Source organism: Puntigrus tetrazona, chromosome 15 (assembly GCF_018831695.1).
Source record: "Puntigrus tetrazona isolate hp1 chromosome 15, ASM1883169v1, whole genome shotgun sequence".
NCBI lineage: Eukaryota > Metazoa > Chordata > Actinopteri > Cypriniformes > Cyprinidae > Puntigrus > Puntigrus tetrazona.
Window position 1 is genome coordinate 15,604,188 of NC_056713.1, and position 19,325 is coordinate 15,623,512.

The following is a 19,325-nucleotide window of genomic DNA, read 5'->3' on the forward strand; positions in this document are numbered from 1 at the left end:
TACAAGTTGATGCAATCTTGAAGTCAGGGAGAAATAACTGCCGTCTCAGCATATCTTTCATAGCGCATATAAATCAGCTTCCCTGTGCATTGGGAATACGCAGTGGGAAAGGAGAATTCATATCTGTGAAGTGGTCAGAAGCCATTACACACTTGCATTAGGACACTTTTCTGCAGTGTGTTTAGGGACATCTTGGACGAATTCCCTTCCTCCCTGACGCTGACTTGCAATCCCAGATGACAGCATTGCTTATTTTCTGTTCTGTCACCTCGTCTCCAAGGAGCAGGCTGAAAACTGTGGGTTCAGGATGCAACAAGGCTGGAATGTCAGGTCACACACTGGAGTCTGGGTGGCTACAATGTCTGGATGTCTAAAAAAATCCATAACACGGGCCAATATTCTAGAAACTCAACGTGTCTGTATTATACAGCGATTATACTTTAGATACGCTGTGCCTAACAGACAATAGATTTTTGAAATATCTGTTTACTACTTTTTCACCGCAATATAACGGTGTGGCGAAGTAATCCGAATGTTATCAAGAGAGGCAGTTGTGACATAAAAGGTTGCGATAATTCAAAGAAAATTACTTCCTTTGCCCTCTGCCTGGCTCTCTGGTGATAAACAAAGACTGAATGCTGCTTTGTTCTGCATCAATAATGTAAACAGCATGAACACTGAGGCACAAAGCTGACATGGAAAATATTTTTTGGCTCGATACTCATAAAAATTGTAATAGACACCATTACTGGTTTTAATGCTCTATAAGTAAAGAAGTAAATAGTGTAAAATTACTGGATTCCATTCATTATCAGATTATTGGATTGCTTTACACAGACCGCAGGCCACTGCATTTCCGTTGTTCTTCCATGTAAACATGCACTACATAGACACGTGTCAACATTCACTTGCATTTCACATATAGTGTAGTGTTCTACAGTTGCTAAGCTTGAGACAAGGCTTTCTTTTTTATGTGTGTATAAGATGGACACTTGGATTTGAGAAAAAGATAGTCACTCACACTACGTGATGGCTCTCAGCAAGAACATTTCATCTTCTGCCAACTGTTGCAAAATTCTAAATTTGAGCAATGTTCAGACTGTTCTAAAATCAGCATATGGTCACTAGTTATACAACACGATCTATAATTGTACATTATTACTACACTATATAGACTATATAGTATAGTAATAGAAATATACTATATAGTTGTATCCAATGTAGCTGTTACTGAACAAGAAAAAAAACAATATTATAGACATTCATCAATGCACAAACATTATAGTAGCCCTATAATATATTCTGTAATGCATGTGCGTAATACATGTAAAATGTAAAATGCTTATTGGTTGCCCCCACTTTGGAAATGACATCAGATGATGCTTCATAAAGTCAAGCGGATCTGCCACAGATTTAAAAGTCTGATGGAGCATACTTGGAACACTGACACTGAAAATTCTCATTTGTCTGGAATAAGTTGAAGTTTTTAAAAATGCATTTCAGTCTTTACCCTATTCCACGTCATCTCATGCTTTGTGAATGACCCTTCTTATTATGAATACTGACAAATCTAGCTGGTCACAAAGGGCTACAATTCAGCTGCTAAAAGGGAAAAACAAGACAGGCTTCTGCATCAGGATACTGTTGGGGTGTCTTTTGCCACACTGTCAGTGAAAATGACATTAATTTAAGTTTAAATAAGGCCTGTATTTTCGAGCTGAAGTTAGAAATATTCCCAGTATTAACTTTTAACTGGAACGTCCTCACAAGTCAAAGTACCGACTCAGAATCTCGTAGGAAGCACAAAACGTCATGGCTCTATCCCAAATGGCACCATATGGCACCCTTGCGGTCTTCCTCTGAGTCCGTACTTTCGTGACATAATGCCGCTTTGAATGTTGGGTAGAAGTCTGCTGTGAGTTTAGGGTGTACCCAGCTGTACCACCTGAAACTGTGGTACACTTGTTTCAAAAGGCATTTTCTTTTTGTAAAGCAATTTTAGCGAAACGTCTGCGATTTAATTCAAAATATTGATGGTCATTTTGTTTTGTTTTGGAAATATGTATTATTTGGTACCTTAGAGAATAGCAGAGAAAAGCACTGTCATGTTTACATGTTAAATCTCATTTTTGTACATGCTAAATTTTATATTCACAAATGTAGCTCTCTGAGAAAAACAACCAACTTATTTTAAGTAAATTGAGCGTATATATATATATATATATATATATATATATATATATATATATATATATATATATATATATATATATATATATATATAACAATGCAAATGATGGAAGTTTGTAAGCCCCTCTAGTTACTTGTGCAAAATATAACTTTTATATGTTTTAAATCGAATAGTATTGCTAACAATGGACTTTTTTTTTCTAATTCATCTACTGGAACACGGTAAAATTGGGTGTGACCTGATTACCAGAAATGATCTGACTTCTGAGATCAACCGATTGCAGTGTTACATATTCCTAGTTTCAGTTACCAGTATGAGTGGCTTATACACAGAAATGCAATGAGAGCTGGGAAATATAAGACCTCTCTGGGTGGTGCGACTGACCAATCAAAATCAAGCAAGGGCCACTAATAATAATAATAATAATAATAACAATAATAAATCCTGCTTTTGCTGATGATTATTTGACATCTTGGCACATATATTTTTCCTTTTAATACATAACCAAAGGGGATAAAACTAGGCACAACACGTTTATTGGACGAATGCCTCCACTTTTTATGACTTAAAAGCAAGTCTATTTTGAGCTCCCATTGGCTTTAATCTCAGGCTGAAAACACTTGACGGAGCTGCTCATCACAGCGGTAGAGCAAGCTCCATCCGGCTAATTCTTCTCAAGAAGTGTTTGTCTAAAAAGAAGAGGGAGAAGCTTTTCATTTCAGTAAGAAGCAGATATTATTTCCCCTCCATTCAGGAGCTGGAGAGCTGTAGATTAGCGCTCCCACACGAGGGTTTTAAAAGCCAATATCTACTGCGTCGTTGCCGAGCAACCAATTATCCAAGATTTGCACTTCCTCTTTGAATGCTGTTTGCTATTAATGTTAAGATTTTTTACTATTATTATTATTCTGGGGCACTATAACGTGTGAAGCGTGTCAATATACAGGCATGCCAGCTTGTTGCACAGCGGACATCAGAGAATTAGATTGCCGCAACGCTCAATTAATTATTAATCGTCAGATAAAATCGGGAATTAAAAGACAGAGGCATTTTCTGTTGTAAACTGATGCCAGAGCTGACTCTGCCTCCATGCTGTGCTCAGCTGTAACAACGTAGAAGAGTGGAGGGGTGTAAAGAATATTGCTGACACTTTCCCCATTCAATTCCAAAGACACTTACAGTATGATTAGAGAGAGGGAAGAAAGAAATGGAAGGGCAGATGCTCTGCAATTTCATCATTTGCCACAGCAGAAAGCAATTCATGCCTCCAGGAACTAGGCCTACTAGGACAGACTATTTATGTGCCCACACACATACTCGGAATGAGGTGAAAGTACTAAGTACTTTAATTAACACCAAATAACTATGAACAAATAACTATTATTTGCCCAAAACAGGGCCAGATATACACACTGCAGAGGTTCTGCTCTGGCCAGAATGTCAACACTTGAAATTGTAGATGATGCAGGTGGCTGTTTATGTTTAAAGGCTTTAGCCGATGACCTTTCTGACAGTCTCCATGTAAATGTTGGCTGTAAATACAGTTCATATTCCTAAATAAACTTCTACTATGAGAATAGAATGTACTAAAGAAAACAGCAACAGAGCTTTACTCTGGTCATTTTGTTAATATGTCATAACAAATATAACAGCTGTTATGGTATCTATGTAAGCTACTTTTTATCTTTATATATATAGTGGTCTGCATTTGAAGTGGATAAAAAAGTTAAGACTATAGCTTAATGAAAAGTATTTTAAAAGTATCCACTCCAAATGTTGACTATAGTGTGTATGTATATATATATATATATATATATATATATATATATATATATATATATATATATATATATATATATATGTGTGTGTGTGTGTGTGTGTGTGTGTGTGTGTATATAAATAATATTTCTATTAATGAAATAAGGAAATTTAAATTTAAGAATTTTTAATTTTTATTATATGTGACCCAGGTATTTTTATTAATATATAAATAAGAATAAATAAACATTCCATTGAGGTATGATTTTTTAGAAATTGAGAATATTTGGCCGAGATACAAATATTTGTAAATCTGGAATCTAAGAGTGCTGAAAAATCTAAATATTAAAGAAAATCACCACTAAAGAAATCAAAGTTTGTATGTATTAATAGATTTATGATAGGAATTTTTACAAATATGTTAAGAAAAATATATAACTTTCGATAATCAATAACCCATACAATATATTGTTGGCTACGGTTATAAATATACCCATGCTGACTTGTTTTTGCAGTCCAGGGTCACATATGTTAATTTGAATAATTAAATTTCATACATGCATACTAACACGTACAAATATATGCAAATTTGGTTTGAATATTTAAGTCAGTATAACCAAATTACATAGATCAGCCCATTAAAGATTTCAAGGAAGTTCACTGCTATATGAGAAACTTTATTAACAAATAAAAGGCAAAGCACAGCTTAAGTTCACCCCTAGATATGCATCAAAAGCCAAGTGCCACAACATTATTATGTACTTCCAATATTAAAATACAACCTCCACTAAATGACAGCATTATATATATATATGTATATATATATATTCCTATAGGCTTCCGCAACACAAACAGCAGCTAAAATTCTTTAAATAGGCTTAAATAGTGTCAATAGCAGACAACATGCTTCTTCTCCTGCAGCAGAGCTCCTTCTGGTGGTGATTCAGAAAAGTGCTCAATTCACTTCAGACTGGAGTTTGCCAATTAGCACGGATTTAAGCTCAGCCTCTACCCCTCAAAACAATCACTGTAATTACATCTCGACCAGAGACAAAACTGACTCTGTACCAAAACCTAATAACATTGTACACAATACAGGCAAACAGGACAGCAGAGAAGGCAATTAGGCACAGCAGTGCTGCCCTCTAGTGGGCAGGAGACAGTGAGGTTGCAGCAGGACGGCTCAGGGAGGACTAAGCGAGCACCCATTGAAGAATACTGGTGTCCTTCCCACCAGTTGAGATAAGATGACTGTCGTCATGCAGAAAGGCAACGTTGGTCACATGGCTGCTATGCCCACCATAGATATGGCTGGAAGCCTGTAGATGAAGTAAAAAAAAAAAAAAAAAAAAAAAAAAGTATGATTTCACTGAATGGCCAATGTTGAAAATAAGATGCAAAAACAAATATCTCACCCTTGGTTGGGAACAGGGATTAGAGAACAAGTGCACTTTGCCAAAATCATCAGCTGAGGCAAGAAGGTTATTGTCATGTGACCTGCATACAGCGTTAATGTCTGTACCATCAGCACCTTCTGGCCAGATTCCTTTAAAAGATTAAATAAACAAGTAGAGAAAAATATATTAATTTGAGATTATATATATATATATATATATATATATATATATATATATATATATATATATATATATATATATATATATATATATATTCTTTTTTTTTTTTTTTACTATGCACAAGGTGACTTACCAAACACGCTGAAACCCAGAACACAGGTGGAAGTGGCCCATTCTAGATTGCGCACAGCATCAGCACTAGTTATATGCTTCCCACTGGATGCTTCCCCTTTTTAAAACATATAACCAGCCAGAAATACAATGACATCTGCGCTCTGTTCACTGACAAAGGTGTTAGGTTAAAAAACTACTCACAGAATAAGATTTCATAGTCGCCTGAGTTGGTTACAATAAACTGGCTGTCGGTGGACCAGTCAAGATGAGTGACAAAACTGGAGTGTCCCTATAAATGCAAGACACAGTATTAAAAGAGTGCTAAAGGTATCTAATTAATTATAAGGAATACTTGGTAATTATTGTCTTGCAAAACTCACAGTGCATTTGCCAACTCGGCTGTATTTCCTGCCGTTCTCAGCAACAGAGTAGATGTAAACAAAGTTGTCATGGGATGCCACAGCCAAGTACGCCCCATCTATAAAACAGAGGATGTGAGTGGCAATTTTGGACACATTAACCATCAGTCATAGTTCTGGGGTGTTAATTTAAATTATAATAATTTAATAATATATTTTTAATAATTATATTTTATGCATTAAATCAGTGAAAAGGATCAGGAATAAATTATATTTTAAAATATCTAAATATTAGAAATAGCTGTGAATAACAAGCACCTGGAGAGTATTTAACAACGGAAATAATTTCATTGCCGTCAGTATGCATAGAGACAAGATCACGGGTGTCAGTGTCCAGCACCAACCACCTGGAAGACAGAAAAAAAGAAGGTAAAATATGGAGGTATCTAATGATTTAAATTACAATATTTAAATTAAATATATATGGATAAGAAACAAACAATTTAAAAACAGAGCTGTTGAAAATCATGTTTGACATGTTAAGTAAGTCAAAACTTAAAGTTCCCATGTGCAATCATACCTTCCTGTCATGGTGCCCACAGCAAGCACAGTGCCACTGGGATGAAATCCAACCGAACGTCCAGGGTCCTAGAATAAAATATAAATACAATAAAAAAACAACAACTAAATATTACATTTTATATAACTATATTGTAAAATGTATGCATTTCATTGAAATATATTTGAATATAAATATTAAACAATAAAAATAAAATCACAAGTATGTTTTGTAACATTTTATAATACATAACAATGAAGCATTTTTTTAAAAAAATTCATTTTAGATTTAACAAATATTAAACAAATGCAAAAATGTAAGCAATATATTGTACAATGTAAAAAAAAATAAAATAAAAAAAGTAAATGCAAATATAATAAAATCTGTTTCATGGTGAATTACATTATTTTGTGCATTTGGTTTTTCATATTTTAATATAAATTTTATATTTAAGAAAAAAAAGTTAAATCTATAAATATCCATAGCAGAACATTTTAAAAACGTCTAAAATGATTGTTTGTCCTCAAAGTTAACACAAAGTATGCAAAACAAAACTTGCAAAGCAGATGGGATCGTTTTGGATGTTTACATATTACAGGAAAGTATAAGTAAACACATTCATACGGACCTCAATGGCCTTGCTCCACAGAGGCAGATGGGAAGTGGTATCCCAAAGATAGACCTGCTTGTCTTGACCACATGTCACAAACTGCTCAGTACTGGGATGCACATCCAGGCCCCACAACTCATCAGTGTGGCCCTTTTACAAAGACAAAACAGCAAGAGATTTTCATTTGAATAACTAGATTTAGTCCAGGAGGCCATATCCTATACTAATTACTTCTGAAAGGTAAAATTGATTATTGTGGTATAACCTAGTTCAGAAAAAACATGTTACTGTGGCTATGTTACATCTGGTTTCATCCGGTTGTAAGTTTTTTTTGGCCACTATAAGCTGCAACATGGTCCAGAGCATATGTTGTTTATAATCAAAGCTCTGGCTACAAAAAGACTGAGGAAACATGTGGTGATCTTGTTGACTTTTGCCTTAGATATTAAGCCAAAAGGCATCTAAACTTTCTGTAATATCATCTGACAACATACCTGAACAATGGGAGTGAGAGAACCAGAGAAAGAGCCCCGCAGAACAGCGTTTCGTGTCGTTCCCACAAACAGCTCATCCTGCTTTCCTTCAGCTAGAGTGCGGACGGGTCCAAAGGCCTCAGGAACCTGATTACACAGAGAGAAATTTACTAAGGAACATGTAATCTACACATCAACTAAAAAAAAAAACAATTAGCACAAAATGTTTTGAATTAACTGTATTCTACGCTGATCTAATAAATAAGACAAAACAATGCCTAGATTACATTTCGGTACAAGAAATATGATAGCATCAAAACAATAAAAGATTGTATTGGAGAGTGAATGGCATGAGTGTCTGGATTTCATTATGAATGTCAGTAAAGCTTTCCTTTGTTTTGTAAAAACAAGAACATCACTTCACCTCAATTTCGCTCTTTTTGCGGTAATCATGGTCCCACAGCAGCACCCTGCGGTCTTTTCCTCCACCCGACACCAGCGTTCCATCCTTCAGCACACACAGAGAGAAGATCCCACCCTCATGGGCTCCTGAAACCACCTGGCTGATCCGGTTTCCACCTTTAAATCAGAGTTTATCATCAAATCATTGGCTGCACTGAGGGTGTATATCTCTACCGGCAGTCAAACATAAAAACATGGATTAAATGTAACTTGTTTCTTAAAAATGTGGCATCTGGACATGCATTTTGGCAAAGCAACAAAAAAATGCAACCGTTTACATATATGGCATATTTATTTCCTGACCTTTTCCCCAGATGTAGATGTTTCCACTAGAATCTCCAGTGATTGCATCTCCATTCTCAGCAAAAGCGACACAGAGTACATACTTGGGTTTTTCATGTTTCTGAAAGCACACCAAAAATAGGAATACATTAAATAAAAGTATTAAAAAAGATGTTTGTGCCATAAGAATTTAGAATGCAATTTAAAATGTATTAAAATAGCATAAAATAAAATATGCACTCAATGCACTTTAACAGAACAAAACAAAAGTAAAAATAAATTTATTATAAAATAAAAAAGTAAACTAAAGAATCTAATTTCAAACAAAAATAAATATATCTAAGATCACTGTGTTGTCTCTGAAGTCAGAAAACAGAAAAAAAAAAAATGTTGCAAACCTCAAACAGTCCCTGGCGTTTTGTAAGAGTATTCCCTTCCATTGTCCAAAAGTTAATGTGAGACTTCCCGCAGGTGACAATCAGGTTGGCCTCCATGGGGTGGAAGACAGCACCCAGAACTGACTCATTGGAACACTAAAGAAAAATCATGAATGAATATTTTACACAAAATATGATACATTCTGCTTTTGATGAAGTGTCAGTTCATCAAATGTACTACTTTTCAGTAAGCACATATACACATACATATTAAAGCCAACATATTTATGCGTGAGCATGACCATTTTAAACTTAAATAATTTTATATAAATATTTTATACAAACATTTACCTGAAAACCCTTAAAATGTAATATTCCTAAAACAATTACTGATTAGATCCACTGAGAATTGATTGAATTGTGAAAAGTGGGTGTTGTATAGTAGAATAGAAAGGGTTGGAATAGAAGGGGTTAAAAATTACAGATTGGCAATGTTTGGGAAGTAGGGTCACTACATTACAAGATTAAGAGAACAAACATGAAAGACGTCACAGTGCAGGGTTTTATTCCACAAGACACTATGCCAGGAAATTAGGAGTACATTAGGTCTACTTCTTCCCAACTCTCTCACATACACAAACACACACACACACACACACACACACACAGTCTCTCTCGTTACATAGCATGCAGCCTTGCCTCACCTTAACCTCGGCCAGTTGCTTTTCCTTCTGCCAGTCCCAAACAGACAAAATGTGGTCATTTGCATCATCAACCGCACACAAATGAGCACCGCCATTCTGGGAAAGAGATATTATATCCATGTAAAATACCATTGTTCATTCAGCCATTTGTCATTGTTCAAATATTCATTATCTACACCCATTGTTCACATTTCTCATATGTCATATGGCATCACAGATTATTTTAACTTAAAAAAGAAAGACAAAAAGAAGCTTACCGACTTTGAGAAGGCAAGCGCAGGTGACAGCTCGGTCAAACACACCTGCTCCGATCACATGAAGAGTGTTTAAACTGACAGAGTCCCACACACGGACATGAGGCTGCAAAGCCTGATGGGAAAATGTATCATATGTAAATTTATTCATTTTATTTTTCTAATTCATAGTATTTTACCTACACTAGGTTTTGCAGTATTTTGTAAATACCATGACACTGTAAAAAAAATATTGAAGAAAAACTTAAAAGGAACAGCATTTAAATGAAATAAAAATATTTTGTAACATTATGCATTTCCGCACAGCCACTTGATCAATTTAACCCTTGTTGATTCAAAGTAAATTCTTAAGGCTTTAATTCATAAAGCTAACTCACTTTGTGTAATTCTAAACGCTGATGTAAATTGTGATCATGAGCACAAAGGCTTTTGTTTCTGAGCACACCGAGGACCGGTTCATCAATATACTGCAACGGAATGTAAATGTGAACTAACTTTGCCATCTTTGGATGTTCCGGCAACTTGTCCTGTTGCTATGGTGACCATGTCTGGATGGATGGCCAAACTGCAAAGAAAACATTGTCAGAATCAGTGCTCATCAGAAAAGATTTCCCATCTCTCTCCCGCCTCTCACCAGGGAACAGTAAATGAATGCAGACTGATCCCAGAAAACGCAGTAAACAGGCTGCAACTGTTTTGCAAACCAGCAGGGATTCTGACAGTCACAGAGAGAGCATTCCAGTGTTGTTTTAATTAGTGACAAATGCTAATTAACTAATATTTCACAACAAATAGCATGTTGACGCTGTTTACGCTCTGTTACAACAGAAGAGATCTACGTAAAATATTCTCTGAGCGGTTAATAGTACAAGCATTGACTTGCAGCCAAACAGAAGAGGAAATAAACAGATGGCAGAAAAGATCTGGTTTGATTGCAGGTGTATTTGAATATACCGCAGGATTCACTTATCTTGAAGATAAGAATCTGTTAAGTGAAGCAACATCTGGCCTAAAAATGCAAATTGGCTCAGAAACTAGCAACACTTCCTGGGTACATCTTTTGCTGAACGATAGTGCAAAATATTTGTTCATGAAGACGATAGCATAATGATAACATCTTAGGGACCTTTGAACAATGACCTAGTTTAGGAATAATCTGCATATGAAATCGGAAGTGCTTTTTTTTCCCTGTATGACATCAATGTTGGACTGATTTCGCTCCCGCAATAGCTCAACCAGTGCTGGTAATATTCATTAACAGTGCACTAAATGACCAAAAACATGTGGAAACAATAAATTGAATGTATATTTACCACTTGACATCATCATTATGGCCCAAATAGTGTCTTTCTTTGTTGCTCCTCTACATTGTAGAGCACCACTACGGAAGCATTGAAGTACACATGTAATCTCTCCGGTCGGCAGCAGGTAGAGGTTAGAAGCGACAGTCTCTTCCCTATAGCCATAACTAATGGAGTGTGTTAAGAAACAAAATAGCATTTCCATGGGCAGCAGTAAATGACCAAAGATGTGCGCTATTAAAACAACGCTATTCTGTGTCGCATTTCAGATGGATTTCAAATCCATTTAGAAAATTAGCTTAAGTCAGTTATGCATTTTAATTGTTAAAAGAAAAACTGTAACCCATTAATTACATAACTCAATTAAAACGAGAATATGGACTGGACTGGAAGCGAATCACCTATAAATCTTTTTTTTTTTTTACGTGGTAAAATTCACAACGTTGAATACACAATCAAAATGCATCATAATTTAAAAAAAAACTGCACAACTGATTTCAATTAGATTTAATAGAAAACTTTGTCTCTGAAGTTTCAGCTCAAAATAATTTAGGAGAGTACATTTATTATATAATTTTGAAAATAGGTGGAAGCGGAAACATGCTGTTTTGGTGTATGTCTCTTTAAATGCAGATGAGCTGCTGCTCCACGCTCCCTTTTCCAGAACAGGGCTGTGACTATCAAACATCTGTTTGGTTGTGATTATATTTTCTAGGTTGGTAGATGCACCAGCGACCTAAATATTGCACTTAAACACATAAAAGTCAGATTATGTCACCTTTAAAACAAAGATCACAAGGATACACCCACTGAAGTTTTAGCTTGCGCTCTGGCAATGCCACCTTGTGGTCAAGGCTGTAGCTTTCCTCAGCTGGTCGGCATATATGCATGGTGATTGGGCGTCCACATGTATGAACATCCTCACATAACCATCATCTGTTCAAGAGGAACAAAACGTGAGTGGCCAGACAGAAACAAGCAGTAATGTAATAGATTGTTAGGGATGATTTGTCAAATTATCCAGGCCCTACTAACAGAAGCATGTTCATTTAGAGACCCATTACAACACGAGAGACTGACTGGAGGCATTATGGCCATTCAAAATGGTTTTTAGCTGTAATGCAGAGGATAATGCGATCTAGTCAGGCTAATTTAGATGTAGATTAAAAAAATGGAAAAGGAAACTGCAAATGAATAATAAAAATAAGAATAAGAAACAAGTGTTATTTTAGATTTATTATATACTACTATAGTGTTTAGTAATATTTTGAATTATAACAAATATCTATTGATAATACTGAGCTCTGAGCTTTTTTTAATTTAACTAAATGCTACATGCTTACAAAAAAGAGAGAAGATAAACTTACCAGCATTGAGTGTGCACTCTTTGGTTTTGCTGAAAGAACAAGGAGAAAGATTTCTGTCATTTATTCATGCCTTCAAAGACTATAAGCCAGACAAAAAGGCCACTGACGTTAAAACAAAACTTTCTAAAAACTATTTCTGAAAGTTTTGTTTGCTGTCTTTGCTTTGCTCTTTGTGAGTGGATGACTAATTCATTGAGCTCATCCATAAATCCTGACCCAGCTTTTATGTGGGCTCTCACAGAGCTCTGTGTAATGGAGAGAACACTGAGTTAAAGTGACAGGATCAGAGGGTCACCCAAAAACGGCTTTGACTTTAGTATATGCCGTTTCAGAGCCTGTTTACATGACTAAACAGATTTTGGGAGGTTCCAGCACCGGGGAGAGGTTTTGATCAAAAACAAGAGCAAACAAACAAAACAAAGCTGTTATACGCTGGAGGATTTAATGGAAAAGAAAAAAATATATATTCTGTTTGTGCACTTTGCTGCTATTCCTAACCACACAGTTTTCCACTTCCTGTTTGCTGATGCACGACTTTCACGATTGACAGCCTGTCTCAGACAATGAGACACGATAAATTAGACCTATCAATCCAGTACTATTTACTGGAATAGATTTGTAGGACTCGACTATTCACATAGGGATTACAATTAACAGCCATCACTATCTCTGGCTGGACCTTTCTATAGGGCAAAATGAGATGTTATGTAAAGGGAAGACAGAAGGATAGTGGGTGCGGATGAATAAAAACGCTCCCACAATGATCCGTTTGTGTCCATGCAGCCCTGCAGAAATCATCCAAACACTTCATTAAAACTTGAACCAAAGCAGGCCACACCAAAGCAAACCTCATCTCTAATAACCCCTTTTCAGAGGTGTAGACAAAACTATACAATGCCAGATGTGAAACTATGTAAATATATATGTGTATGTTTATTTGTGCTATCTATCCATTTAAAACATACACACACACACACACATATACATATATATATATATATATATATATATATATATATATATATACATATATATATATATATATATATATATATATATATATATATATATATATATATATATAAAATAGCAGCTAAAAATGACCTGGCAAGCCATTTTCTCATTAGTACATACTGGAAAAATCTATTTTACCAGTAATCACTCTAGGCTAATGTAACAACCATAACTCAATATAATGCTGGAAGCATGTGTCACTAATGTACTTGACCTCAAAGAAGCCTTATACTAATGCACAGACTATGCACACACCCATCTATATACACACAGCACTGATGACATGTTCCAATTTAACATTTCATGTCTTTTATACATTAAAAACACAGCACAAGATATGCATGCAAAGTATCTTTAGGGGATTATATTGAATTACTAAAGAAAGTGATTCAATACAAAGAAGCTCTTTGGACATGATGTGCGTCAAATCTTTTTCTTTCCTGCAGTAAAGCACTTACTCTAATTTGCCTTTAGAGCTGTGTGCGTGTGGCAGTGGGTGGGTTCCATAGTTAATACATGCAGCCTAGCGGCAAAAACGATCAATATCTACCTCAAATTGCACTAAAGTAGTTAGTAAACCCATGCATTACAAATCTTCAACTTGAATGGACGTTGAATGGCTAGCTATCATTTCTGTAATAATCAAAGCCAGATGAAAAACATGCACATTTTTGTTAAATGACTCACAAAATGTTGCATAAAATATCAAAAGTGAAATCTCACAATAGCGAACGAAAATCTGTGCGCAAAATGCTGTTCCATTCTAGACATGTTTCTATTGTTTCTATTTAGGAAGTTAAAACACAGAATTCAGCCCAGGTGCGTTCACTTTGTTTATCGAAAGAAGCCATGATGCTGAGAATATTCCTGTTTGCCTACCTATGTTTGCTTTGTTGTAGGAAGCTGAAAGCAATTCATTATCAGCCTCACCCTAAAGCTACCAAAAGTTTTTCTTTTTGAAGACCTGGAAAGCGCTTAACAAAAACTTCAGTCCTTACCTGGTCGACCTCTTCATGCTGTTTGTCCTGTTATTCCAGTTTTAAGTGCTAGCTGGAATTTTACAGAAGCACGTCAGGCAAAAGACTGAGTTCCTTGTTTGAGTTAACTTCAAGCCTGCAGGAACATGGACCTCGCCAGCCAATGACAGGGCACTTCCTCGGTATGCATGACAGCCCCTTTTAGGTGACCACACCCCCTGTGCTTCAATGCAGTAATATGAAGCACTCTGTGGTCAAGTTTCAGTGGTGAGTGTGTCAACCAAGTGACGGTTGCCATGCACCATACAAAGTTTGATCTCAAAACAATCATGTCATAAATAAGACACTACTAATGTGTCTAATCTGCCACGGAAGATCCTGCAGGTGCATGGTGGGAAACTTGTCAGGAACTGATCTTTAACCCTTTAGTAGACTGAAGCTTTCATTAAGTAGCACCTTTGTTATAACATTATTTTCATTCTCAGATAAAATTTTATGTAATTCCTTTCCTATATATATTTAATTAACGATATAGAGAAAGTAAACATAACGTATATACATTAAAAAAACTACTGAATTTATTTGAACACTATATTAATTGTGGTAAAATGGTTAATGAATAGTAAATGAGATTTCTGCTTATGAAAGTTTAATGAGAGTTTTTCAGTGGTTGCTATACAGCTCTGATAAGATCTCAGTCAACAACAACACTTCTATTGACAGACGCCTAACCTGAACATCAGTGTTTACCCTCCTTCCGGGAAATCCATGTACACACATCATAAAATTATTTATCACTATTTGACCACATTCTTCCTAAGCTTTTTTTGCTGTATGCACAAGTGCACTTATTAGTTGAAACATCTTTCTCACTAAGAAACGTTCAAAGGTTTGGGGTTTGATACAGCTGTATTTGATTGATAACCATGGCTGAATTTATTCATTAAATAGAGCAAAAGCTAAATCATTAAATATTTTGGCAACTTAAAACAACAATTTTCCATTTCAATATACTTTTAATATTTAATTTATGTATGCGAGGCTTAGATTAATTATCTAAAGACATGATCTTTCTGTGAAAGCATTCTAATAGCCACTGATTTGCTGCTTAAGAAACATTTCTTTATATTATCAATTTGAAAAATGTTGCTTTGTGAAACATGGTGCAATTTTTAAGAGAAGATAGAACTGATGAAACAGAAAAAATAATACTGAGCTATCTGAAACAGAAATCTATTGTAATATTATACATATAATTACTTTCTACCTTTGAGTAATTTAATTTATTTGGAATGAAATTTAAATCAGCAGTAAAATGACAATGGATATCATGTACAGTGTTTATTAGCTTATAACACTGTATAAAATAATATTTTATAAAATGAACGGTCCACCTCTTCTTCTTTCTTACGCTGTTTCTAGTGTCTGGGTCTGGATCATCATCTAATTAAGACACTGAGGTAGCATCTATTTTTAACTCTGTTGACATTCCTGTACTAGCCTCAAGGCTTAGAGAGAAGGAGACAAACTGAACTTTTATCTCTTGTATAGAATAATCACTGAGTTCAATGCACTTTATTTGGGTTTATAAAAGATACCTGTCTCTTTTTTCCACATGTTGAGCTGCTGGATGAGGTGGTTCTGCTATGTGAGTCTGCCAACTCCTTCTTCACGTGTGGAAGTATGTTTGTGGACATGCTCTTCCTGGATACACACAGAGACAAGAGCATCAGGTGGAGAAAGCATCGAGTGAAGGGAATAAAAAAACATCAAAAAAAGAAAGAACCTGCACTACTGTTTTCCACATTAAAAATAATAACAATGCTTTCTATCTTCAAGAAACTGCATTTTTAAATATATTTAGATAAACTTTATTTGAAATTGTAATACACTTTTTCATAACATTTTATTATAATTGTACACTATTATACCAGATAGTAATGCAGTATATACTGATATTGCAGTAAATATGAGTATGTTATTTAAAGCATTTCTGGAAGTATTAAACAGACATCACACTCATACACATGATTAATATTAATTACAAATTATTTGATTAACTATTAATATTTCACCATACATGTAAGATACCAGCTAGTAAAATGTTATATATATATGCTTTGATTATATATATGCAGGATCATGTAAAGATTTTTACTCAATATCACCATCTTGAGGTGAAAAAGTAATACTGCACTAATGTTGGTGTGGAAAAAATGATTTTTAGCAGGTGTGACACCAGCATGTCTTCTAATAATGAGCAATAAAAATAATAAGTAATAAATGTGATAAATATATCTTGCTTAGAACTTCCACCTTTTGATAGACATCAGCACTCCTTTTTTTGAGGAGGAGGGTGAGGAAGGATAGCCACTCAGGGCGTTTGTTTGCACACAGCCATTTGTCAGAGGCTTGGATGGCAGAGCTTGCAACTTCTGCCGAACTAAATCAGGAAGGAAGAAACAGATGAACACAAGTGATATCACATGCAAACTATCTTCACCTCCCACATGTGGAAACGCTTTATCGTAACCAATATATTACGCATTACAATATAGCCATGTAGCTCTTAGGATTGAATTATCTTATTATCTATTCTAGTACAGCAAGATTACATCTAACAATTATAAATCATTAATACATTCTAGACAAGGTCACCTTCTGCTTTTTCACTGTAAGTTGCTTTTAGATAAGTATTCATTTGGTCTGTTTCTAGGTTAAGACGTTATTGCAACAAGCAGAGGGCCATGAATAAGCACTGACCTTTAGTAGGTCCATCTTTCTTGCTGCTTGCTGGCCTGTGGCCTTCCTCACAGCAGTTTCCAGCCTTCTCAAAGCATCCACAGCGCTGCCTTCAGCAGCTGAATCTCATCCTCCCAGCTGCTGCAATCTCTCTGCTCCAGGTGAGAAAGACGGTCATCCATCTCATCCCACTCGGCTGACACATTATCATCTGAAAGAGGCAGAGAGTTATAGTAGAGAATTTGTACAGTTTGTTCCATATCTATCTAACTAAAAAAAATGATATTCTTGTGCTCCAAAGACAAAGGTCATACAGATTTGGAATGACATGATGTAAAATGATGACTGGTTGCTTTAAAACGATCCTTTTGACTTATAGTCTAACACCATGTTTCAAAAGTTTCACTCAAAATAAGTCATGATGTTTTCTTTGGTACTACTTGTAATTATGAAAAGCTGCTTGTTTTTCAGACTTTTTTAGAAACTTGAATTTTTAAAACATTTTGTGATTCCAAGTATTGAGAAACTGGGTATGTTTTAAATTAATAAATAACAATAGTTATTGTTTGAGTGTGGTAGTAAAAATTCAATTTACATCTTGCTTTAGTATTTTTAAATTAAGCTAGAATATTTTACAATATTGTTATTACTATCAATACATGTACATTTTATTAAAAATAATATATTACATTAAATCACCCTGCTGTCCCTTTGAGCTGCCTCTTAATGGGCCTTGACCCTGGCTAAGAAATACTATTTAAGGTATTTTTCAAACATTTGTTTATTAAATTTTTTATTTAATACAATTTGGATAAAGAATTTGGTTCAAAAGTCACTCTATTAGTCTAATGTGCAAAGTTTCTATTTTAATTTACAATATTTCAACGTTAACGCTGCTAGAACGCATCTGTCACTTCTGCTACAATACATCCACTATAAAGAAAAGAAAACCTTGTTTGCACAAATAAAAATATATGTGTTAAAACACCTGTGATTAAAAATCTCTAAATAATAGCTATCCATCAAAATGTGTTCTTACCAGAAATAATTGATTTCATCACTTGAAAACAAAACAGAGCAAACAACTGAGAAAGTTTCAAATGCTACTGTAACAATGCTGAGTCACCTGGAAGCCATCAAACAAGTTTTAAATTGATCTCCCTCAATACCTGGCATAAAACAACGTGGCTTCTGCCGTCTCTCTGTTTCAATCTCAAGGGCAAAGCAACCGGCTCCATGCTAAGCGTGCATATGTAATAAACCTTTTTAGTGCCTGCTAACACATGGAGATCACAGCTGTAAAGCAGCATCAGCTGGTGGTGAGCTCGCCAACTGAAATAATAAAAGTGAAAGAAAAATGGGAGGTAAAAGTGGAAGGTGAGAACAAAGCAGGATAAAGCTGGATAGTGATGCTGGAAGACAAAAGCAGTCTGGGAGGAAACCGGATGCTCAGTGACCAAGCGTGTTGAAATATTCATCATCCCGCTCCCGCCTGTACTCTTCTCCTACCTGCCATTCCGGTCAGCACTCACGTCCGCCTGGCAGTCACACCCGCTCAGACAGCCCTGATCCCTCTGCAGCTCTCTAGGGGTCCCTAAAAGGTGCCAAACGTCTCCCCTGGCCAAGGTTTCTTACTCCCACCTTCCCTTTGGCTTGCTGGATGGATGATCCCGTGTCTGGACCTCCTTCCTCCTCCCTCCCCACCCCTTTACCACTTCAGTGCTGTGTGTAATGAGGAGAAGGGGGTGATGTTTGTAACAGTGACGCTGATTCTGCCTCCCCATGCGGTAGAAAACTGCTGTGGTGCTGCTGGCCCAGGAGAGCGAGCTTTTACTCGACTCCAGACCTGTCTGATGCATCGTGCCAGGCACTACCAGGAAGTGCACTGACCAGCCTCTCCACCAATGGGGCGGCACAGGTGTGTATGTGCGTTTTGACAATTTCGACTTGTTGTTTCATACCCTAGGAGCGCATGCTCGTTTTTGACTCAATCGCTAATATCACAAGCCCAGACCGCTCCAGATGGCAGCGCGAAACAGTGTTTGATATCACTGGTGAAACCATCCGACTGTACAACACACGACAGACACTCTCTCTCTGACTCAGGCTCTATACCGTCTACCCCTCCATCTGCCGTCCAGCCAAACCATCTGTAACTGACCTACCGGAAAACCTAAACAATGACCTCAATGTACAGTGATACC

General features: G+C 35.9%; 1 protein-coding gene and 1 long non-coding RNA gene across 2 annotated transcripts; both read right to left on the reverse strand.

Moving 5' to 3' along the window:
* Nucleotides 1-4,605: 4,605 nt before the first annotated feature.
* On the reverse strand, nt 4,606-11,070 carry LOC122359366 (echinoderm microtubule-associated protein-like 2). The gene is given in 17 exon segments (XM_043259656.1): nt 4,606-5,268; nt 5,365-5,495; nt 5,660-5,755; nt 5,842-5,929; nt 6,021-6,118; nt 6,318-6,406; nt 6,580-6,647; nt 7,187-7,318; nt 7,663-7,788; nt 8,066-8,220; nt 8,407-8,506; nt 8,784-8,918; nt 9,467-9,562; nt 9,724-9,741; nt 9,743-9,835; nt 10,216-10,285; nt 11,034-11,070. Coding segments are annotated over 16 exon segments (1,602 nt in total). The 5' UTR covers nt 10,267-10,285; nt 11,034-11,070; the 3' UTR covers nt 4,606-5,142.
* Nucleotides 11,071-11,930: 860 nt separating this feature from the next.
* On the reverse strand, nt 11,931-14,418 carry LOC122359369. Its single transcript, XR_006252699.1, has 3 exons — nt 14,401-14,418; nt 12,389-12,417; nt 11,931-11,957 (listed from the first exon to the last, which is right to left on the reverse strand). It is a non-coding gene; the product is annotated as an uncharacterized LOC122359369 (long non-coding RNA).
* Between the last annotated feature and the right edge of the window lie 4,907 nt (nt 14,419-19,325).